At 45.1% G+C, this 22,970-nt stretch overlaps 4 protein-coding genes across 9 annotated transcripts; 1 reads left to right on the forward strand and 3 right to left on the reverse strand.

Moving 5' to 3' along the window:
• Positions 1 to 47: 47 nt before the first annotated feature.
• srd5a2a (steroid-5-alpha-reductase, alpha polypeptide 2a) lies at positions 48 to 10,867 on the reverse strand. 2 transcript variants are annotated; one of them, XM_029850745.1, is made up of 7 exons: positions 10,539 to 10,867; positions 10,147 to 10,203; positions 2,250 to 2,483; positions 1,625 to 1,788; positions 863 to 964; positions 638 to 788; positions 48 to 556 (listed from the first exon to the last, which is right to left on the reverse strand). In XM_029850745.1, the coding sequence occupies exons 2-7, from the start codon at positions 10,176 to 10,178 to the stop codon at positions 490 to 492; spliced, it is 750 nt and encodes a 249-aa protein (XP_029706605.1). In that variant the 5' UTR covers positions 10,179 to 10,203; positions 10,539 to 10,867; the 3' UTR covers positions 48 to 489. The 2 variants fall into 2 exon arrangements, with proteins under 2 accessions (XP_029706605.1, XP_003980014.2); XM_003979965.3 differs by lacking the exons at positions 10,147 to 10,203; positions 10,539 to 10,867 and having other exon boundaries at positions 2,250 to 2,754.
• A 106-nt stretch (positions 10,868 to 10,973) lies between these two features.
• On the forward strand, positions 10,974 to 12,218 carry dpy30 (dpy-30 histone methyltransferase complex regulatory subunit). Of its 2 annotated transcripts, none has more exons than XM_003972206.3 (5): positions 10,974 to 11,089; positions 11,591 to 11,631; positions 11,710 to 11,757; positions 11,824 to 11,966; positions 12,065 to 12,218. In XM_003972206.3, exons 1-5 carry the CDS (start codon positions 11,080 to 11,082, stop codon positions 12,135 to 12,137), a joined length of 315 nt encoding a protein of 104 aa, XP_003972255.1. In that variant the 5' UTR covers positions 10,974 to 11,079; the 3' UTR covers positions 12,138 to 12,218. The 2 variants fall into 2 exon arrangements, with proteins under 2 accessions (XP_003972255.1, XP_011610991.1); XM_011612689.2 differs by lacking the exon at positions 10,974 to 11,089 and adding an exon at positions 11,135 to 11,273.
• Positions 12,219 to 12,309: 91 nt separating this feature from the next.
• Positions 12,310 to 17,028, reverse strand: psen2 (presenilin 2). 3 transcript variants are annotated; one of them, XM_029850744.1, is made up of 11 exons: positions 16,883 to 17,028; positions 16,118 to 16,257; positions 15,849 to 16,048; positions 15,627 to 15,768; positions 15,042 to 15,109; positions 14,751 to 14,971; positions 14,479 to 14,577; positions 14,143 to 14,208; positions 14,031 to 14,061; positions 13,237 to 13,352; positions 12,310 to 12,743 (listed from the first exon to the last, which is right to left on the reverse strand). In XM_029850744.1, exons 2-11 carry the CDS (start codon positions 16,247 to 16,249, stop codon positions 12,706 to 12,708), a joined length of 1,113 nt encoding a protein of 370 aa, XP_029706604.1. In that variant the 5' UTR covers positions 16,250 to 16,257; positions 16,883 to 17,028; the 3' UTR covers positions 12,310 to 12,705. The 3 variants fall into 3 exon arrangements, with proteins under 3 accessions (XP_029706604.1, XP_003972298.1, XP_011610990.1); XM_003972249.3 differs by having other exon boundaries at positions 13,987 to 14,061; XM_011612688.2 differs by having other exon boundaries at positions 13,987 to 14,061; positions 16,789 to 16,987.
• A 403-nt stretch (positions 17,029 to 17,431) lies between these two features.
• eif4a3 (eukaryotic translation initiation factor 4A3) lies at positions 17,432 to 21,395 on the reverse strand. 2 transcript variants are annotated; one of them, XR_003891657.1, is made up of 12 exons: positions 21,110 to 21,392; positions 20,056 to 20,128; positions 19,905 to 19,971; positions 19,613 to 19,675; positions 19,412 to 19,544; positions 19,203 to 19,283; positions 18,992 to 19,133; positions 18,571 to 18,709; positions 18,358 to 18,474; positions 18,130 to 18,237; positions 17,782 to 17,909; positions 17,432 to 17,589 (listed from the first exon to the last, which is right to left on the reverse strand). XR_003891657.1 is itself a non-coding variant. In XM_029851187.1 (12 exons), exons 1-12 carry the CDS (start codon positions 21,261 to 21,263, stop codon positions 17,573 to 17,575), a joined length of 1,221 nt encoding a protein of 406 aa, XP_029707047.1. In that variant the 5' UTR covers positions 21,264 to 21,395; the 3' UTR covers positions 17,432 to 17,572. The 2 variants fall into 2 exon arrangements, 1 of the variants encoding a protein (XP_029707047.1); XM_029851187.1 differs by having other exon boundaries at positions 18,130 to 18,232; positions 18,354 to 18,474; positions 21,110 to 21,395.
• Positions 21,396 to 22,970: the final 1,575 nt, after the last annotated feature.

Below are 22,970 nucleotides of genomic sequence, written 5' to 3' on the forward strand. Positions count from 1 at the left end.
CACGAACTCTGGACACAGAACGCACGGGGCAGGAGAACGTGGTCCTCTTCCTGGTTAAAATGCATTTTATTCAGTAGACTTTTATGCCGTAAACTAGAAGCACAAATCTGCCAGAAACAAAAAGGTTCCTTTAAAAATGGAGAATGTTTGAAACTCCAGGTGAAAGTTGAAGTGGAATTATAACCTTCAGTGACTAGAGGATACCCAAGGTCTCCGCTGTTGGAAGCACCTGAACTGTCTTTTTTTTTTTTTAACCGTACCTGCAGAAAGATCAAAGCCCACTGAAATAAATTGAAGATAGAAATAAAATTAACAAAAAAAGGAAGCTGATTCCCTACAGGTGGTGACAACTTTCACAATAAAAGCCATAATCATTCCTCAGAAGATGATTCCAATTCGTTATAAAAACAATTTCACATTTTTCCTGCAGATGGACTAAGGGTCACATGATGTCCTGTACAGCTGTAGGCAATACATCATGGGGCAGTTTCACAGAAGGAAGGGAATGATTGCAGCTCTGGAATGAGGGTAGTCTTCAAACCTCTGTACGTAGTCCCTGCAAGAGAGAGCAGAGGGTTTTCTGTTGTCATGGTCACTGGGGTGAACAAGTATTTTGGTTATATCAACAGGCACACACCTGTGATGGTGGTAGGCTCTGGGTCCAAGGGAGCACACGGTGAAGAAGGTGAAGGCAAATGCAGGAAAGGACCAAGCGACCACGGTATAACCGCACCACTCCACAATCTCACCCAGGAAATTCGCTCCAGACACCAACTCAAATATTCCACCTGTACAGCAGCAGAGAACAGCTCAACAGGGTGGACAAGCACTGCAGCAGAGGACAGATGTGGAACCACTGTACCACGAGGAATCCTGTACACCAACTCTCCTGGCTTCCTCAGGTTACGCAGGATGTGGTCGCTGTGAATGTTGATGGTCATTCCAACCAGGAAGAGAAGAAAACCTGCAGCACAAGCAGATAGTGACACTGTTAACAGGAAGTGATGGCTCACCGATGGCTCATGCCGGTATGGAGGTCTGAGGCGGTTTTCAGGAGGTTAATGACAAGCATCTGCTCAGTCTTTATCTGTCATGCTCAGTTGAGTCAGAACATTCCTCACAGACCAGTTCAGCAAGTTCTGGCTCAAATTCACACAGGAATATCAGATTTCAACTGGTATGAAAGAAGGTTTCCTCAGAACAAGGAGAGATCTTCAACTTTATCTACAGATATCAGAGGAGAAACCTCTGCTAGAGCTTCTGTCCATGACCAAGTGAGCCACTAGCAGTCAGGTGTGACCTCTGCATCAGCTGATGAACCACAACGGTTACACAGGTTCAATGTGTTTGCATCTGCATCTGTCTGTTCCCACATTCCTAGAACTGAGCCTCGTCCTGGTTCAGGTAATCTCCCTGTTCCTGACACAAGGGTGTCCTTTGATGTGTCAGTTCTTCTGCACTGCGCCATCATGAGACTCCAGGAATCATTTATTTCCTGGTTATTACTACTGTGTTTCTCTCAGATGATTTCACCATTGTTGCGAACCTTGGTCTCCATGGAAATGGCTGCAAAGGCTTGTGGGTGATGACAGAAATTAAGGGGAGGTTACGCAGTGACATGTACCTACGGCTTTGTGGGCCCGGGGAGGCCAGGTGTCCTCATCAGATGTGCAGTGCAGCAGGTGGTGCCCTTGCAGAAACCCATTGAGGCAACAGAAGAGAGCAGCGAAGAGTACAATTTCCACTGGGACGGGTCGTCCTTGGGTCAAGGAGGCAAAGATGAAGCTCCTGCAGGAGATGAGCAGCAACCATCGACTAAACTTCATCTTCATCATCTTCTACCATGAAAACATGGTCGACACTTTTTCATCAAAAAGAAATTATTTTTGGTTAAAGTTGTGTTTGTAAAACTGATTCACCTGGTAAGATCTTATAAGTAAAAATCCTGGCATTTCCTGGAGTCTTTTCGGTCCTCCTGGGGCCCTGCCCTTTCTGGGGCCCACCCCCTCTGTCTGACTGCTGGTTTTAATGTAGTTTTAAAAGTTATTAAGTGATAAAAATGGATTGTTGATTCCAGGTTGTTTGTGTATGTGTTGGATGTGTAAAGTCCACAATCAGTGATGCTGCTTTAACGTGAGGAACTGCCCGGCAATGGACACGCAAACGCACACGCATTCGTGCGCATACACAAACACGCACAAAATGCGCGCGCGCGCTCAAACACACATCACAGCAGGTTCTCTACTCACCGGTGGAAATAGTGCAGCAGGAAGGCAAACAGGGATACACTCGCCCTGGCCCCGGTCTCTGGGCTTTGCAGCAGCAGTACCAGCGGCACAAGGAAGGCGGGGACCTCCTGCAGGAACCAGGCCAGTTTGGCCGGAAAAGTAGGTCCTTCTGCCGGGCTGTAACGGCCGTACTGGGCGGGGATCTGCCTCACTTGTTGCAACAGGTAGGCCAGACCCCCAAACATCAGAGCCCAGCTGAGGAAAGACACGAGCGAATCCTGACATTCCATCACAGGTCCACAGTAAGCTGAACCCTGAGCTCCAAGACTCGGGGAGATGGGTGGAGAGAGAGGGAGAAAGAGCGAGGAGAGGAGAGAAAGAGTGGAGAGAGGGGGAGAGATAGAGAGTGGAGAGAGGGAGGAAGAGAAGAGAGAGGGAGAGGGTTCCCAAACTGTTGTTCATAAACTACAGAGAGCGAACTTCTGCTTTCACTGGTCTCGTTCCAACACCAACCGACGTACTTCCTCTGGTTGTTCAAATGTCCTCCAGGCGGTACTTTTACCCTTGGCGATGTCTGAGCCGTCCTCCGATTGGCCGAGGAGAGACGTGATTGGCTGCTGCTGCTGTTTTTCATCGAAACTGCTGGACTTCATTGATGTAACTCTAATTACTACTAACTACGATTATAGCAGCTTAAATACAACCAGATAAGAACAGTAACCAGTGACCTGAGCAGGTAGAAACTGCACTTCCTTGAAACTGCAGTTTCTACCTGTGTGAGTGTAATAATGTGTATCACACATATATTACTACCCTGGCAATTTTCCAAATGCAATTTCATGAGCCCATATTGTCTTCATAATGGGACATGGAAAAACATTTAAAAAACAAAATATTATATTCTAATATTTTGAAAGCAAACAAGTTTTTTCCCCACTGCCTTTGTTTTAACTGTACAGTGATTTTGATCTCATATGTGGCATCAGATGGTTGATGGTTAGAGTGTGATGATTCCATTTTACAGAGATGTGGATCAGGAGTGACGCTGTGGAGACGTGCAATCGTCTTCAGATAAGCTACCGACTCACTTCAGTTAATGACTAATGTTGGGTGACAGACTACAAACTTGTTGCCAATGAATAGTTTTACATAACCTCAGACTGTGTTCTCCATACCTTTGACAAGCTGATTTTCTTGGGATTTTCTGACCTTATACCAGGGAATATTCTTGATTTTTTTTTTTTTTTTAGATTCAGACTGTTATTAATATTCATGATATTTGGACCAATAGGTTGGCAGCTTTTATTAATATTTATGAGATTTCAGGGCTTCACCCAGGAACAAACTATTGCCCTGAAGACAGACACGTGGGGGTGGCTGTGAAGAAACTTTACAGGGTAGTGTCCAACAGCACCATCTATTGGTACCAATAGAACTGCAGCACTATCTGAACAAGTCAGGACACACCGGACCTCTCAGGTCAGGGGATTTTGACCTTTCCAAGGACCAAGGCCAAGGGACTTTGACCTTCCCAAGGACCAAGGGATTTTGACCCTTCCAAGGATTAAGGCCAAAGGGCTTTGATCATAAAGCTTTATCCCATTCATTACTGCCCTCTACTGTACTGTACCGCTGGCGTCCATGTCCTTAACCACAGGACTATTACCCCCGCCTCACAGCTCTGAATAATGAAGAGAATTATTATATCTTGTTAGCATCTTTTATCTTATTAGCATGTGTTATACTATATGTTTTTGTTTTATGTTACAGTTAGTTTAGAAGTTAGGGATAGTATATAATCTTTAGTAGGAATACACATAAGCAAGTCAGTTGACCCTTCCTTGACATGAATACTGCTTAGACAGTTGGAGCCAGGCAGACAGGAAATGGTAGAGAATTCAACAATGGTCACTTCAGAGGACAACTGACGACAAAGGGATCCCTAATAAAAGGTAAGCAGACACCTGTTTAATCAAAGTTCTGCACATTGGCAATTTCCAAATTTGTCGTCACTGTCAATTGAAGTGTCCTAGTTATAAATTCCAGATACAAATATAGAAAATATTGAAACGACTGCAGGAATTACGGTTAGAGTCTGGAAAATAGACGGTTAGAGGCCGGAAGTACTGTTGAAAAAACAGGGATTAGACGGTTAGAGGCCGGAAGTACTGTTGAAAAAACAGGGAATAGACGGTTAGAGGCCGGAAGTACTGTTGAAAAAACAGGGAATAGACGGTTAGAGTAAACCGGAACTAGTACAGTGTTGTATTGCTGTATACACAGCACTGTATATGAAAAAGATTTGGGTTGGGACTCAGAGCGCAGTTGATGGGACGGACACTCCCGACGCCCGAGATTTGTGTTTTTGTGTGGGTTGGAAAAGTGCCAGAGTGAACGTGAATTAAAAGGCTCTTTGTCCTTGGGAATTAACCCCCAGAGTGGAACCGGACCAACGAAGTTTGGTCTAGAAGCTTGTTTCACTGAGGCATTGAGTTGACCGTTGGAGTCATTCACATTCAATCTCACTTGGGAGCATAGTTAAAGATGGAACTGGAATGTGGTAAATCGTGCTGGGATCAGGGAGAATGTTCTCCCTATCCCCGGTCTGTGGAAGAACAGTGGAAGTGGACTCTTGATGAATAGATATTTACCCCTCCAGAGGTGAAGGTTAATTTAGCTGAAGCATTGTGTAAGTGGGAGTCAGAAACTCACACCATATTACAGGATCATCTTGATAATCCAAAATTAGGTTTTATAGCAGGAAAATCGTGGCAAAAACAGGGTAAGGAGTTAGAAGATAAGCGTTGAAGGATACATGTTGTGGCTGTGGCAGGTGCAGCAGTGCACTATTGCAGATCTAGGGGGGGTCACACGAGTGCCCAATGTAAAGAAGCCTTCATTAGAAGATCCAAACCAGACATTGATACTTAAAACCACTCTTTACCCATCATTACCTACTACCTCTTCCCCACCCCCGTATCAATTGCCAGTTTTGTCTATTAACAGTGGTCAGTTAGATGTGGACAGAGATGAAGAAATGCAGGAGTTACATGAAACAGTGGGTGAACTTTGAAGACAGGTTAGAATGATCAAACAGGGACAGGGAGAGGTTGAAGATAAGTTAGAAAAAAATGAATTTAGAGAAGAATCCCCGGTGGTTCGCCCTAAAATCTCCCAACAAACTATATTTAAAAAACAGGACAGTCAAAAATCTACATTAAATGTCTTTAAAACACTTAACAATCAAACAAAACAAGTGAAAAGAGCTGATCTCTCAGGAGGATTTGCCAGGGCTGAGCGCAGGGAGGAGAAGGCAAGACTGATTTATGGCAGTGATAAAGAGGAGAGTGAGAGTAAGACAGACACCCTCAAACTTCCGGCTACATTTATTGGGGAATTGGAGCTTCAGGAGCCTGTTGAATCTCAGACAAAATTATATGAAAAAGATCCAGGTTCAAGTATGGAAAATTATGAATCAGAATCAGGGGAAGATAGTGAGTGTGAGTATAGAGGTTTACCGTTGACAGGGGCCATAAACAATGAGGAGGTGAGTTGAACAGAAATACACACAAGGAATAAGGGGCCCGTTTCAGAAAGACCGCAGCTACAGGCCCCTCTGATACAGAAAAGAGGACAGGAACCGGTATATGTTCCATTTGCTATCACAGACATTAATTGTTTAGTGGATAAGATGCCACACCTGCAGAGGGAGGCGGCAAGTGGATGTCCAGCCTTTTTAGTTTAACACAGAGCATGCAGTTGGTGATGGGAGACTTTAGAGGAATTTTAGGGAGACAAGTGTCTCGCTGGGATTTGGATAAGGTTGAGGTAGCAGCAGGTATTAAAGATAGACCTAATGCTGCACGTTTTGGCACTTGTGCAACCAGGGTTGGTGAAGCTATGAGACAGATATTTCCAGTATCTCCAGGAGCAATGCAGAACTTAAGATTTAAGTGGGAGGAAAGGGAGTCGGCACATGGATTCCTTACAAGGTGTAAAGAGGAATGGATGTGTGCCACAGGGTGCCATCCTGGTTCAGATAATTTACACACCACTTTGTTCCGTCAGGCCATAATTTTAGGACTTCCACAGTCAGTGAAAGAAGCCATGGAAGGAAATCCTGACCTTCCAGGCAGTACGGCAGATGTCTGGGAGAGACATCTCTCTCACCACATCAACACATTTAAAGTTAAACAACAGGGAAAGAAAGAGGGGGTGATGACAGCGCAGGAACAGCTCCTAAAAATGCAGTTAGATGAGGCACGGAAAAAGCTTAATGATAAACGAAAGGAAGAAAAACAGATGGTTCAGCAGTTTCCTCGGCAGGTGCAGCCAGATCCATTAGGTCCGCACCAAGATTTTGCTCCGATAAACCCGTATTGGGTCAGTCCAAGGGGAGGCATGCGTGGGAGACGCGGCGGGCAGGGATACGGCTTGATGGGCGGGTACTTAGGCCAAGATCAGTGTCATGCCTGCAAAGGGTATGGTCATTGGCAAAGGGACTGTCCATATCACAACTACCCGGAGGTACCAGGCAGTGTTCCACCGTCTCATGGAATTTATCACCGGAGCCGATCTCATCTGACACCGTCGAGCTTGTGGGGTTCTCAGGGAGCCCGGAGAGACTGCCGTTTTCTGTGCCATTAGTGACTCGTTTTGCTGGACAGACTGTGTTGCACCCCTTTGTCATTTCACCACATTGCCCTATCAACCTGTTGGGACGAGATCTCCTGGTGAGGACAGGAGCAGCGATTCTGTGTGGAGACAAAGGTCTTGTGGTGCAATTTCCTAATGGACTGAAACTGAACTGCTGTATTCCACACCAAGGTGTGAAGGGACAGATGCTGATGAGTGTGACACCCTCTCCAGAACAGGGGGTGTGGGCGGATATTTATTGGGGAGAACTTGAGCCTGAGACCTCACCTGGTGTCGGTGTTGTGGCATTGTTTCAGAGCTGGAGGCCCTGGCTGTCGATGCTGAGTCCCTTTGCCCCGCCAGTTGATCCCTATCATGTCACTCTGTTTTATGACCGTGAGAATAATGAGGTGTATCAGGATGCGTTTAGAGAAAAGTTACAGCGAAGTTTCTGGATGATTACATCACCGTGTTTGTGTGTTGGGCCTGAAGGTGTGGCTGCGCAGGTCGACTTTGCTGAACAAAATGATTGGTATGAGAGACTGTAAAGGAAATGTTGTCATTTCTGGGTCTCACGAGCTATAGTAGACATTTTATTCCTACATATTCAGAAAAGACTACGCCCCTACGTGCAATGGTGAATGAACAGGGAATGCGTAATTTGGCAGCCCGGCTAACATGGACAACTGAGGGAGAGAAAGCGTTCATTGCTCTTCAACAGGCACTCACGACATCTGCATGTTTTGGCAGTTCTGGAATATAAAGATACTTTCTTTTTGGATGTTTCTGAAGGTGAACATACAGTAAATGGTGTTCTCTTTCAGAAAAAAGGGGGTGAAAGGAAAGTATTAATGTATGCAAGTATAATGCTGGACCCCATTGAAAACAGGCAGCCACCATGTGTCAGGCATGTAGCAGGGGTAGCAAAAGTTTTACAAAAAACAGCACATTTAGTGATGGGTTACGCTCTAACAGTTCTGACAACACATAGTCAATCAATCAATCAATCTTTATTTATATAGCGTCTTATACAATCAAAATTGTTTCAAGGCGCTTAGATAGTGTGCTATCACTGGTCAGCTCAGCAGCATTCACCATGACCTCACTTAGGCAGACCAGGATGGACAAGATTTTCACCGCACATAACATACACTCATGAAGGGATCAATATGGCAGATGGTATGGGAGAGGGCGAACCACACAGATGTGAGGAGAAAGTGAGGAAAGATTAAAAAAAAACAGAGTAGATCTTAAGGCGGAGCCGTTAAAGGACCCAGATGAAATACTATTCACAGACGGCTGTTGTTTCAGACACACATAGGAGAGGCTGAAAGCTGCCTAGGCAATAGTTAGAAAATTAGAAGAAGATTTTGAAGAAGTGGAAACAGGAAACCTAACAGGTAAAGAGTCAGCACAACTTGCAGAATTGAAGACAGTTATTAGAGCATTAGAAATATCAAAGGGAAAGAGAGTGACCATCTATACAGATTCAGCATATGTAGTGGGAGCTAACCAGTTAGAACGTTGTCAATGGTTGCGGGCAGGTTTTAACCCAGCATCAGGCTCTCTTATAAAACATGAGGCAGAGATGAGGCAACTGACACAGGCACTCATGGAACCAGCAGAGGTCGCAGTCGTAAAATGCAAAGGTCATAGTAAAGAGAACTTTCTGGAGGGAAGAGGTAATGAGGCTGCAGATCAGGCAGCAAAGAAGGCTGCAGGTTATAAACCAAGCCACAATTTGTTGTTGGTAGAGAAAACAGTTCATGAAATGCTTCCAAGATACGACAGGGAAAGACTTAGTTGTGATCAAGAAGAAGCTTCTCCACATGAAAAAACAGTTTGGAAGGAAAAGGGGGGCTGTGAAAGTTGAAGGAATTTGGCGGGTCCCAGACGGAAGACCTGTTCTCCCGCCCGGTCTGTTAGATGCCGTTCTGGAAGAGGCCCACGGCCTGACACACTGCGGGAAACCATGAATGATGCAGAGAATGTTCAATATGCACACACTTTAATGTAAAATCAACAATTCGACCACATGAGGGCAAGTTTCCAGTTGCCCCCATGACAGGGCAAGAAAATTATAGATTTCACTGATATGTTAGATCGAGTCAATGGGTTCTGATACCTCTTGGTGGCAGTGGATGCATACACTGGCTGGCCAGAGGCAGTTCCCGTAAAAGCGGAAGATGCAAAAAGTGTTATTAAATTTTTGATTAATCCGACACATGGTTTCCCCAAACAAATTAGGTCTGATAATAGAACTCATTTTAAGAATAAAGATTTACAAGAAGTAGAGAAGGCGTTTGGCGAAGGTAGAAAGAATGAATCAAACACTGAAGAGCAAAATTGGCAACATATGTGCTCACAGTGGGATGAAATGGACAGAGGCACTTCCAATAGCCTTGATGTCAGTAAGAAGCTCTGTTAGCTCCCGAACAGGATTCACCCCCTTTGAGCTCGAGAGGGGTGTTCTCTTTCCGGGACCAGGAGCAGAAAATCCATTGGCTAGCCCAGCACCTTTTCTGAAATATAAACCTTATTTTGTTCAACTAAAAACGACTCTCTCAGTTTTCTCCCAACAGGCAACCTCTGTAACAACAGTCAGTGAGGATCCGGGAATTCCACACACAGCTGAGTGGGTTCTTCTGAGAGTCATCAAGTGAAAGTGGTCAGAGCACAGGTGGACTGGTCCCTTTGAAGTTGCAGAGTGAACATCACATGTTAACCCTAACATCCTAACATACTAACACCCTAACACATTAACCCTAACTCTGGTATCACTGGAATCAATGTACCCCAGCAGGTAATTCACAGAGAACGCTTGGACAGATCCGGGAACATCTAAAGAAGATGGCACCATGATTAAACTTCTATTATTCTTGATTACATCAAAGGGAGCGGTCAATGAATTGTTAGTATTGGCCTAGCCTACGCTACAATACTAATTCATTGCCCTCTACTGTACTGTACCGCTGGCGTCCATGTCCTTAACCACAGGACTATTACCCCCGCCTCACAGCTCTGAATAATGAAGAGAATTATTATATCTTGTTAGCATCTTTTATCTTATTAGCATGTGTTATACTATATGTTTTTGTTTTATGTTACAGTTAGTTTAGAAGTTAGGTATAGTATATAATCTTTAGTAGGAATACACATAAGCAAGTCAGTTGACCCTTCCTTGACATGAATACTGCTTAGACAGTTGGAGCCAGGCAGACAGGAAATGGTAGACCCCCATCGTAAAACATGACAGCATAATTTACTGGTGATTGATAAGTACCTGGACAGGAATAAGACCTCTGATCTGGCCATCTGAGAAGACAATGGAGAAGAAGGACTGCACCAACACCAAAGGAGGCATGGAAGAAGAAGATGAGGTCATCCAAGAAGAAGGACTAGATTGGACTGAATTAGCATCAATAATTTACATATGTCTTTCTATATAAACTGGGCCAAGGGGTAGTTAGGTTGTCAGACTTCATGCCCTGACAATTGACTCTGTTGTTGCTAGGGTTATGAACTGGTCCGGAGCTCTGTAATATTTGTATCTTGAATTGATTCTATTTGCTAAATACATTTTGAAATTGGCATTTGTTTACTTGAAGTCTTCATTTAAAGAACACGCGGATTAGCAGTGACACACGAGAGGTATTGCAATCCAACAATAAATACCTTTGAAACCCACTGGATTCCTTTGCGAATGTGTTGTGGCTGACGGCATAACTTGGAGGCTGTTACTCGGGTGAATCCCAGCCCAAATCAACACACAATCCTTCAAATTCCCACTCAGCAATAACCTTTGTTGGAGAACAAAGCATCAGATCTCTAATCTTGATTCTGTCATCAGAACCACAGTCCATCATCTGCCAGCCCAGAGTAAACCAGTCTGATTCATGGATGAAACAATGTGAAAGTCTCATTCCTCCTGCTCAGGGATTCCACCATTCTTGCTGTTGCTGTTGCTAATGTCCCTTTCACTGGAACCAGCGATCACATGATCTTCTCCAGTGGCTTACACTCTCTGAACTGAACTGGATTCTTAAGAACACAGTACATTGTAGTCCCCGAAAGGCAGATTTCCATACTACAAACGCGTAAATTCAATAGGAAAATATTTTCATTTTAAATACATCTGCACACACCGGAAGCGATACTTCTTGCGTCACTGTGACATAGAGATGGCCAGCGCTTTTGCGCACGTCTCTAAACGAACATGGCGGACGGTGAGTTCAACCATTCCCTCCGTTTTTCTGCTCGCTTCTGTTTGAGCTCTTCTCAGACTTCTTTAATAGCGGCTGCCATCCCCGAAGAAGCTCCATTAACTGGCGACTCCGCGTATGGTAGCGTGGTGCTAACAAAGCTAACCCTAACCTCTACGAAAAGTTTGGCTCATTCAGAACCAGAACGGTCGGTTCTTTTAGTTGTATCTGAACAGAACAAACCTGCAAGGAAAAAAACAGCCTTTTGGTTAATTAGACGGAAATTTCGGCTTTAGGAGAATGCATAAAACCCGCCAGTTAAATGAGGATCTGCGGATCGATTCCTATTCATCAGTGTTGAAGTTCTCCTTTTGACTTAAAGATATGAGAACATCAAGTGAAAACATCAGGAAACGTTTTCATTTAATTTTCTCTTCAGTGAAGTGTGAAAGTGGATTTTAGTGAATCAGCAAACTTGAGCAGGTAACAGATCAGGCGATCCTCACACTGCTACTTCTCTTACAGACCACACAGATGCTGAACAGTCAATGGAGGGCCATACACCTGTAAGTTTCACACACACACACACCTGTCTCTCTCTTTCACTCACCCACACACACTCACGATTTTCTTAAATTCTTCAGGTGTCTGAAAACCCTCACACAGAGTACAGCCTGACCGAGAACATCCAGGTAACACAGACAGACACACGGAGTGTGTGAAAACAGACTCCCAGCATGCTTTGCTTTGCCCCATAGAGGACTTTGGAGAGTGAGAAGGCGAGTGCAGAGAAGATGCTGAAGCAGAAGGTAGACCTGCAGGCTCTGCCCACAAGAGCATACCTGGACCAGACCGTGGTCCCCATCCTGTTGCAGGGCTTGTCGGTGCTCGCCAAGGATAGGTCAGAACCAGTTCAGGCGTCTCAGGACCTGGACTGAACTGAACGTGGTTGATGTGGAGTTTGATTATAATCATTCATCTGCTTTCCTTTTGTTCCAGACCACCAAACCCTATTGAGTACCTGGCTGCCTTCCTGCTGAAGAACAAGTCCCAGTTTGAGGATAGAAGCTGAACTGGTCTGGCCTCCTTTGTTAATAAATATGTTCTGTTGTTGTGTTTTGTTTTTTAACTTGAATAAACATCTGGATGTGAACCTGCTGTCTTTTTCACTGGAAACCATAAAGTGTAGTTCTGAGGGTGAAGCGCAACAGCGCCCTGTCCTGACTGACCAAAAGGACAACATGTTTAAATCAGCTACATTTTATTTCTATCTTAAATCTGAACTGAATCAGACATGATTCTAAATAATTTTACAACTGTAGCATGTCATGTTAGGAGATCAAACATAGAAAAAGAATCCAAATGTCTTTGTGATTGCCCACATCACTTCCAGCAGCATGCTGGCCTCAGAAGTCCAGAACTTTCTTCCTGAACCGCTGCAGCACCCTCACTCCATCAGGCAGGATGCTCGAACAGAAAGCAACTGTCAGCGGGTGGCCAAGACGAATAGGAGCATGTCCTGTCAGATATAAAACTGGTGAGCAGCCAGGTTGTCCATAAAAGGTTGGACGAGGAAGTCAGTAGAGAAGTAGAAGATCAGGCCAAAGGTGATGGAGATGGGCAGCGCTGGTAGAGCCTTCTTAAAGATGGCCAACAACAGCAGCGTCAGACACAGACCCTGAGACAGTTGAACAGCATAGGTGAGTCAGCCACAGGTGAAACAACTTCAGAAGGGTTCTAGCCTGGTTAAATCACCACAGCAGCATCTGCTGGTCAACAGCTGCAGGAGCCATAGAACCTTCTCCTATCTTCACCTTCCACACAGACGCATCACAGCACTGACATTCAGGTTTGTTCATGTCAAAGTTTATTTAAAGGAAATTTTCGATCAAATCCCTTTAAATGCACCCTGACTTTCTTCAGAACACAGGTGATACACACAGGTGTGTTAGAGTGATGACAGCTGCTGCAAGCTAGGCTACATGCTAACGCACACAGACCAGCTACTCATGTACACACACATTCACACACCCAAAGACACACACGCCCACTCACATTCTCACACAAACACACACTCATGCACACCGCCCGCCCGCCCGCACACCCACACACACACACACACACACACACTAGGACCGCTCTGTGACAGTTGAGAACAAACTCAAACCTACAATCAGAATGGCAACAAAGCAGGCCAGTGTAGTGTTCCAATCTCCACCAGTTGCTGCAGCTTTTCCCACCAGAACACTGTAGAAGATGAAATCTCCAAGGCCGAGCTTCACACCTCCTGCACACAAAAACAAACACTTTGTGATGGTGGAGGTGGACCTACTGGTAGAAGGCTTGTGAACAATCATAAAACTGGTTTGAGCGGAGATTCAAAGTTCTGAATGAGGAAGAGGGATCAGCGGGCTTACCAGCCTGGTCACCTCCTGAAGGTAAAGCCTCAACTAAAAAAGCATGAGTGTTTCACCTGAGGTGGGTTTACTAGCAGCCCCCAGCTGCCTCCAACACAGAGGTTAATTACCCCAGGGAAGCAGAGTGTTGCTTCCAGGCACCTTTATGCACAGGAACAGGTCCTGACTGGTGGATTATTGCTGCCCTAGGAGGGTTTATGGGGCTACCGCTGATCCGGTATTGTTTAGAGGTGCACCACTTGGAGCAATCAGGCCCCCTGCTGTAAAAGCAGCTCCCTGTCCAGGTAGGGGAGGCTGACTCCCTCTGTCCTGTGGGATGAAGATGAAAACTTTCCTCTTGGTTTTTGTTAGAAGTGGGCTGGGAACCTAAGACCCTTCACAGGTGGTTTGGGGCAGACACATTAAGGTAGACTCTTGTAATGCAGTTGTGGAAGACCTCCATGTTCTCCCAGAGGAGCTGGAGGATAGCGTGAACGCCCCCATCATCCCCATGACAGAACTCACGGTCTGTCTCCGGCTCGGTCTCTGCAGGTGAGTGTGGACTCAACTGCTCTGTGCAGCTCTGCATCACTTCCTCGTCTAAAACAACAGCAAAAACAACAGGAAAGTTCAACTAATTTGTCAGACTGTTGCAGACACTTCCCATGAGTCCTCGCTCACCTGTTTCGCGTCCAGAATGTGGAGCATCCACTGGTTTGGCCATCCCCACCGCCCACATCATGGCAGCTGACAAAAAAAAACAGCGGATATGATTATCGCTCATAATGACTGCTCCATCAGCGCCACCATCAGGCCACTGATGGGAACGTTAGCATTCATATTTCTCCTCCCACCTATTCTGACCTGTTGACATTATACAATATGACAATAACACAATGATTCTGAAAGGGCTCCCGGATCATGCTGGGGCTGGTCCAGCAGAACCAGTGCAGCTACAGATACATAAATCATTTGAAGCTCAGAAGAAGTGGCTTGAAAACATGAATATCTGCTAACAGGAGTAAATGAGAGCAGGAAAGATGGGCTCGTTCCGTTCCTGAGCCGTCTCTACCAACATCCGGAGAGGACCTTTGGGCGACAGGACGGCCACCAGGTCTATAAGGCATGACAGGAAGAAGAAAAGAAGTCTGTCAAATGTTGCCTTCTGACATTTAGAGCCACCGTAAAACTTTATTAAAATAAAACATAACAAAAAACACAAACAAATCCCATAAATCTCTTATTTTAAAAAATCTGCAGAAACAACTTTGAAAAGCAACTTAAGTCACCGTAAACGGAGATGGCTCCCAGGATGACCCAGGCCGACCACTCAGGCAGATACTTGATGAAGACGAGCGCCATGAGGGCGCTGATGAGGATCAGGTAGATCTGCTGCAGCTGCAGGGGGCCTTTCCAGTGAATGCAGATCATACCCACCGCCCCAAAATTCCAGATCAGCAACCCCACTGTAGGGTAGTCCATTGCCACGTTGTACGTTTTAAAGACCTCACTACAAACAGGAAGAGCGCCATCACAATCTTCAAACAGGAAGGGAAGGATGACCAATGCTGAGGACTCACCCGAGGTACATGAAGCTGAACCAGAAGAGCAGCATGAGCGAGGACAGGATGAGCCAACCGTGGATGAACTAAACATAAAGGCATTGACTCAGACAGCACCCACTAACAGCAGGCGGCCCAATTACAATGTTTGTGCAGGCAGGTTAGCAGCCAGGTGGTACTCTCTGATGGGTCGGGATGACCTCAGGTGAGCTACACAGTAACAACATCCTGCATGGGTTTTACATTAAAACCCTATTTAAATAATGTTGTCAGTCTTGTTTTCTTTTATTTCAAACACAGCATGAAGTGTACAGTGCTCGCTGCATGGTACTGTAGCATGAAGCATAGGGTTAGCATCCTGAAAGGAGCGCCTCTTGGTCTGGTGGACACCAGCAGGATGCTCTGTTACAATATTATCTTATCTTTCTGATAATTGATGTGTGTAGAAATTTTAAGTAATCTGGGTCAGAAAAATACTGTATCTGTTCGCTTTCACCGAACGTATTTCAGCTAGTTACATGTGATAATTAGCTTCGAAGTCTGAAAGTGTGATCCAGACCCTGACTTGAGTGTGTAAAATGGTTTAGATGAAAACCAGCTAACCTTGTAGCAGCGGTATTTATAGAGGACAACCAGGAAGATAGTCATGACCACAATGACACTGATCATGATGATGGTGTTAAGGACGGAGTTGAGGAGCCGGCGGCCAACAGATGACGTGTTCTCAGTAAATGGCGTGTAGATCCTGCGGGGACAGATGTTTGTGTTATTTGTGGGAAGAACATTCCTCCAAGTGGGGACCTCAGAAGCCAAAGGTGGACCTACAGCTGCTGGTCGCTCTTCTCTGAATAGAAGCTGACTGACTTGATGGTGGTGACCACAACCACCATGCAGAGGGTGACGGGAATGAAGAGCATGATCACGTGTTTGGCTCCATACTTAAGAGTAAGCTCCTCATCATCCATGTCTATGTCCTGGTCTGAACCCCCGCTGTCAGGTGGTCCCTCTCTTCTGTTTCCTGCCATCTTGACAGAAGGTCAAAGGCAGTGAAGATATTTTGACCAATAAAGGCAAGTCAATCAATAAATGTTTACCTGCTTGCATGGCTGGGCTATGGGCGACCTTGGATCAACGGTCGGCCTATAGGAAGGTACTGCTGGGTTCTGTGATGGAACCAGTGCTGACCTCTCGTTGTAGGAGTCATCATCACTGTCTGAGGAGTTCATGATTGGAGCTGAAAAGAGCGCCACACATGAAACTTCTGTGCACAGGTTGGCGTAAATGCGTGTTTGGAGCCAGGGGCAGGTGGGTCCTGTCAGCGCCCCCACGCGCACTTCAATCAATCAATCAATCAATCAATCTTTATTTATATAGCGTCTGTTACAATCAAAATTGTTTCTAGGTGCTTTACAGAATCCCAGGGCCTGAACCCCAACAAGCAACAGTGGCAAGGAAAAACTCCCCTTTAACAGGAAGAAACCTTGAGCAGGACCAGGCTCATGTAGGGGGACCCTCCTGCTGAGACCACGCTCCAAAAAGATCGCGGAAAAAAACACCGATCCTACGTGTGACGAGAGATGTATTCCTGCGTTTACAAGGTGCTGCGTTTCAGAGGACACTGACACACACGAGAACAGGCACACGCAGACAAAAAAAAAAATCAGACAAACGCGGGCATGTCAGGTGACCTCAAACTATGGTTAATCCTTTACAAAGTATAAAATAGTAAGACATTTTCTATATCTGGAGATTGTTAATCCGTTACCATGGGTCTCGAAAATCTGTCCTGACCCTTTAAATCGGATGTTGTCCGGACGCTGGGATGGTTATCCGCGTCACGTGACCGTCCGAGACCTTACCTGGCGTTGCTTGAATTCTGCGGACTACAGTTGGACTTCAATCAGAAGAACCGAACCAGGATCCACTCTTCCTTCAATAAGTACCACCCTCTGATCCCGGAAGCAACGCGCAAGTCAGCTGTCACCCCACGTGATGTTTAAACGTCATAGGTTCACGAGACCGTTCGAATGGCGCCAAGGAACGAAAACGACCCATTTAAATGTAATCCTAGTTGGACATGAAGGAAACTAACACAAAATATTTTATCTTATCATATAGAAAGGTAAAATAATAAAACGAAACAAATTTATAATTTAATGCGACATTTTTTACCAAAATTCTTTAAAATTTTAATCAAGAAAAAAGGGTTTTCATATGTAAAGTTTGGTTATTTTGATGTGAATGGATCACGTCAATACTGACTCATTTACTCACCTATTTCACTCATTCCACGCCAATAATGACCACTAAAATCTAATTAAACAATGTCAGTAAGAGGAAGTATAGTCATTTTACTTTGAGAGGGGGAAAACATGACATCTTCAGCCGACAATAAAGATGACAGCAGCTTGAAGCCAAAACAACTTTATTTACAAAAACAGATGTTTTACAGTTGTTCAGTTCCCCAGTCAAATGAAGAAAAACACTAAAGTGATGGTAAAAAAAAAAAGAATGAGCGATGTAGAGGTGCAACGGCACCATCAGTTCCATCAGATCAGATCAGCCACTGCAGAGAGAAAGCTAGATGTTAGCATTGCAGTGGCTAACCAGTTCGTTACCATCACTGATAAAACAGTCATGGAAGGTCATATATGGAATCTGTATTTTACCACCTGTTGCTTATTCTGAGTGAGTTTATGCTACACAGATCAAGTAAAACTAGCAGGAGCCACAATAAGAACTGATGTATGAATACTACCATTCATGGGCATCTCATCGATTTGGGTGGAGTAGTACTGCTCAATGTCTCGCAGGATCCTGATGTCATCATTTTTCACAAAGTTGATGGCCACACCCTTACGGCCATAGCGACCGGACCGCCCAATCCTAAGAGGTCAAAGGTCACGTTAGCTATATTTTCCATCCAAACCTGGAGACAATCTGTGACGTCTCCAGGTTTACAGGGCTTGCCTTGCAAGACTCATCGGTCGAAGGCGTTAAGGTTATCCCAGAATCAAAGAGGTTCTGTTCCAACAAGTGGCTGGTCAATTTGCTGAATCACGGCTTGGGGTGAAGAAACATGGAGTGGAGTGTCAGAACATCTCACCTGTGGATGTAGAGCTCTCTGTTGTTGGGCAGGTCATAGTTGATGATCAGAGAAACTTGGGGAACATCTAAACCGCGAGCCCAAACATCCGTTGAGATCAGAACTCGACTGAAACACAAAATAAAAAGTGGATTGTTATGCAACAATAAAGATCTGAAGGGAGTCTTCATATTCTTCCTGGTTTATTTCTCAGGTGGCCCTGGATGTTCTCATCTGGGTAGGGCTTACCTGGCTCCCTGATCTAAACTCCTTCATGATGGACTCTCTCTCTTTCTGAGGCATGTCTCCGTGCATGGATGACACTGTGAAGTTGGCCTCTCTCATCTTCTCTGTCAGCCAATCCACCTGAGCAAACACCATGTTTAGCCACGGAGCTAATGAGCAGCTGCTTTGAAATTTCTACCAAAGTGAAAGATGATGAACATGGACGGGAAACCTGACCTTCCTCTTGGTGTTGCAGAAGATCACGGCCTGGGTGATGGTCAGAGTGTCGTACAGATCACAAAGAGTATCAAACTTCCACTCCTCCCTCTCTACTGCCACAAAGAACTGCTTTATCCCCTCCAGAGTCAGCTCATCACTGAGGGGGTCAGACATAGCAACAGGAAGAAAACAGAATACAAAGAGACATTTAGTGTGGATAACAGCTATCATTCATCTCCTGTACAGCTGTCAAATGGGAATTCGCCTCATATTTAAATAGAGAAGTGGGATCAAAGGAGACGCTCGTGCGTGGCTCCATCATCTGATGAAGATGCTTGGCCTTCATGGTGCCTGGAGGTTTGCCCACAGTCCCTAAGAGTTTGTGGAACCGTAATGAGCTGGAACAGTAAGAACAGTTTTGTGGATATGGCATACTCACCGCTTGACAAGGATGCGGATGGGGTCAGTCATGAATTTGTTGGTCATCTCCAGGATCTCGTGAGGCAGGGTGGCACTGATCAGAACCACCTGAGTTGCAGGCGGCAGGTAACGGTAGACATCATAGATCTGCTCCTTAAACCCTAAACATCACACGGCAAGTGATCAGCTGACCTCACGGATCCGTGTGTGATGCTCTCGCTTTGACCTACCTTTGTTGAGCATTTCATCAGCTTCATCCAGAACCAGCATCTTGATAGCTCTGGTCCTCAGACTCCTGCGACGAATCATGTCTGGACAGAAACATAAGTCACCTTCCTGTTGGCTATCAGGAGAGTATCCCACACTCACAACGCCGCTCCTTTCATTAACACTGAGATTTGATACAACAGCCTGATCCCAACCGGCCCCGTCTGCTCACCAAACACGCGACCTGGTGTCCCTGCCACCACATGCTGACCATAGTCCAGTTTCCTAATGTCTTCGCCCACGTTTGTCCCCCCGATGCAGGCATGACACTGTACGTTCATGTAGTCCCCCAGAGCCAGCAGCACCTGCAGACAGAAGAGCAGAACTCAGAGCCCACTCAAGAGGCCATGTCAGCTGGAGGGCATCAAGCTACCTTCTGAATTTGTCCAGCTAACTCTCTGGTTGGTGCAAGAATCAGGGCTTGGGTCTCTCTCACCTGCAGACAGTAACCACATTTGAAAAACCATCGAGAAAATAGATGACACATCTGAAATTATGAACCATCTTTAACTTGTTAGGTGAAAATAATGAAATTAAAGATTCAACAATTTGATCCAGAAATGAAGATTTTTGTTGGGTTAGTTTGATGGTTTGACATGTAAAAATGCCCAACAGGTCCTCTAAACATCAAATAATTGGCCAAACATTTCTATTCTAAAGCTCACCTGGATGTCGAGACACTGCAGCACCGACACGCAGAAGGTGGCCGTCTTTCCTGTTCCAGACTGAGACCTAGACAATTCAAAGAGAGACCATCAGCTGCACGGTGGATATCCAGAGGACATCAGTGGTGCTCAGTTGTTTCTCAGCTCTTACTGGGCAATGACATCACGGCCTTTGATGATCTGCTTGATGGCCCTTTGTTGAATGGCTGAAGGCTTCTCAAAACCTGGACAGGAGATATGAACCATGTGACTGGTCTCACGATTCAAGGCTTAATGTTTTTGCTGATTGGAGAAATGTGATTTGATGTCTGTGCAATGTTTCAGCTAAAATTCACACCATTCCCATCAATTCACCATGCTTTATCTGCACCCTGTACCAAGTGGTTGAAGCTTCTTTGAGGGATTGTTACACGGTGTCCTCGCGGTTCTGAAGGTGGCTCCAATGTGATTGAGATTCTAAAAATAATTTCAAAAATGGGCATTTCTGGTTCAACCTCAAATAATTTCTGATGTTGGTATGAATTTTTGCTAACATAACCATCACTTTATCCAAATTTAAAAAAAAAAACTGGCAGTAAAAACTTATGCCAAAGAACCTCACTTTTAGAAATATCACTTCTATTAAACGATTTAATAGGAGAACTATTACTAATATCAGTAAAAAAATTGTTTCTTTATTACGTTTTTTTTTACATTTATTAACTGTTGGATGGTCTTTAAGCGTACTGTCTCAAAAATAACTTAATTACTTTAAGCATTTATATTAAAATTATGTTGTTGTTCGTATTTGATTTGGCCATTTTATTATGATGGCCAGCTTACGGCCAAACAATCGAAGCTTTTGATTCTCTGGTTCGAAATCATTTGTTGTTTCTGTAGATAAATTGGAAAGATAAAATAGGAAATAGCCTTTTTTCCATGTAGACACTTAGGAATGTTACCTTTTGACTGCAGCTCTTTTCTTTCCCTATAAAATGTAGCTGGTTATGTATTCGTTAGACCAATAGCTAATGCTAATGCTAACTCGGTTTCGCAGCCACACGCAGGAAAAACATGGCGGTAGATCGCCACAAAATTACAATAATTTAATTATGCGATTATCTACATGAAGGAGTTTCCTTCACTTTCTCCACATCGCAATAAAACAGTAAACTGCAGCTTGTGAGCTAAAGCTGCTTTAAAGGCCACGCAAATCCGCGTCCCACCGTAGGCGTAGATGCCGCGGAGAAGGTCCTCTCGTAGTCCCATTGTGTCAAAGGTGGGGGTAACGTCCACCTCCTCACTGGTTTCGAACTCCACCTTGGTCATGTCTTCTTCTCTAAGGATTCTCTTCCTACCCTGGGTCCCGGCAGTGGCCATCGTTTCCCCCGTTTCGTATTTCGTAAAACTGCCGTAAGTCGTAAGGATTTTTAACAGGCTCTGCTAACAGCTAACTCGAGGAAAAGACCGCCGCATGTGTCGCGCTGATGACGTTAGCAGAAGGCGTCGGTTGTCTGACGTCACAATTTTGGTTGCATGCCAATAGCAGAAGTACAATTGTAATAGCGGAAGTTATCACGTGTATAATAAACTGGATACCGTGTTGGGGCGGAGCCTTCATTCATTCCTATTCAAGTTGCTTGTTGCTGATTTGTTGAGGGAACTTTCTTTACATACACATTCACGGCCTCGCGCAGTTTGTTTTCTCAGGAAGAAATAGACAAACAGTTCAATTCTGAAAGAAAAGACTTAAGGACTCGCAATCTCGTGACTCCCAACAATTCTCAACGCTTTCAACATGATTGATTTTATATCCCAAAATATTAATATATAAATAGTAATAAAATATATGTGAGAAAATAACACAAGAGCTAATATCAAACAGTGATGTGTTTCTGTTCAGGCTGTAATTGATAGTTTACATTGCAGTGGTTAAAATGAGGTCTTCTTTGAATGTGAATGTTCCTGTGTTGAATTATTGAACCGAGAATGCTGTGAATCTCTTTCTTACTTGACTCAAGTCTTAACACTGACTATATTAACATTATGCCAGACATATTACGGATATTCATTCATCTGGCTCCTCAAGACCTGCGCTGCTGAACTCGGGGAGCCGCTACAACGGGTCTTCAACCTCAGCCTGGAGCTGGGGAAAGTGCCCACCTTATGGAAGACGTCCTGCATCATTCCTGTCCCCAAGAAGAACAGACCGAGTGAGCTGAACGACTTCCGGCCGGTGGCACTCACCTCACATCTGATGAAGACTCTGGAGCGGCTCTTCCTCAACCTCCTCAGGCCCCAGGTGCAGCACGCTGAGGACTCCTTACAGTTCGCCTACCGGGACAAGGTCGGTGTAGAGGACGCCATCATCTACCTGCTGCACCGAGTCCACTTGCATCTGGACAAGGGGAGTGGCACAGCGAGAATCCTCTTTTTGGATTTCTCGAGTGCCTTCAACACGATCCAGCCCCTTGTCCTACAGGACAAGCTTCTACAGATGCGAGTGGACCCCTGCCTGGTTGCTTGGATCTCCAGCTACCTCACTGACAGGCCGCAGTTCGTCAGGATGAAGGACATCACGTCTGACACTGTGGTCAGCAGCATCGGTGCTCCACAGGGGACTGTGCTGTCCCCCATCCTCTTCACTCTGTACACCTCGGACTTCTGTTACAACTCTGAAATGTGTCACATTCAGAAGTTTGCTGATGACACAGCCATCGTTGGCTGTATCAGAGACGACGAAGAGGAGGAGTACCGGTGCCTGGTGAGGGACTTTGTTGCCTGGTGCCACAACAACGGCCTGCAGCTCAACACCTCCAAAACTAAAGAACTGGTCATTGACTTTAAGAGGGACCGACCGAGACCTAGACCAGTTCAGATAGGAACGGAGGAGGTGGAGGGCGTGCAGACCTACAAATATCTTGGGCTGTGGCTGGACAACAGGCTGGACTGGACAAGCAACACGAGGCAACTGTACAAGAAGACCCAGAGCAGGATGTACTTCCTGAGGAGACTCAGATCCTTCAACATCTGCAGGAAACTCCTCTGGATGTTCTACCAGTCTGTGGTCGCCAGCGTCCTGTCCTA

This window comes from Takifugu rubripes, chromosome 17 (assembly GCF_901000725.2).
Source record: "Takifugu rubripes chromosome 17, fTakRub1.2, whole genome shotgun sequence".
Classification (NCBI taxonomy): domain Eukaryota; kingdom Metazoa; phylum Chordata; class Actinopteri; order Tetraodontiformes; family Tetraodontidae; genus Takifugu; species Takifugu rubripes.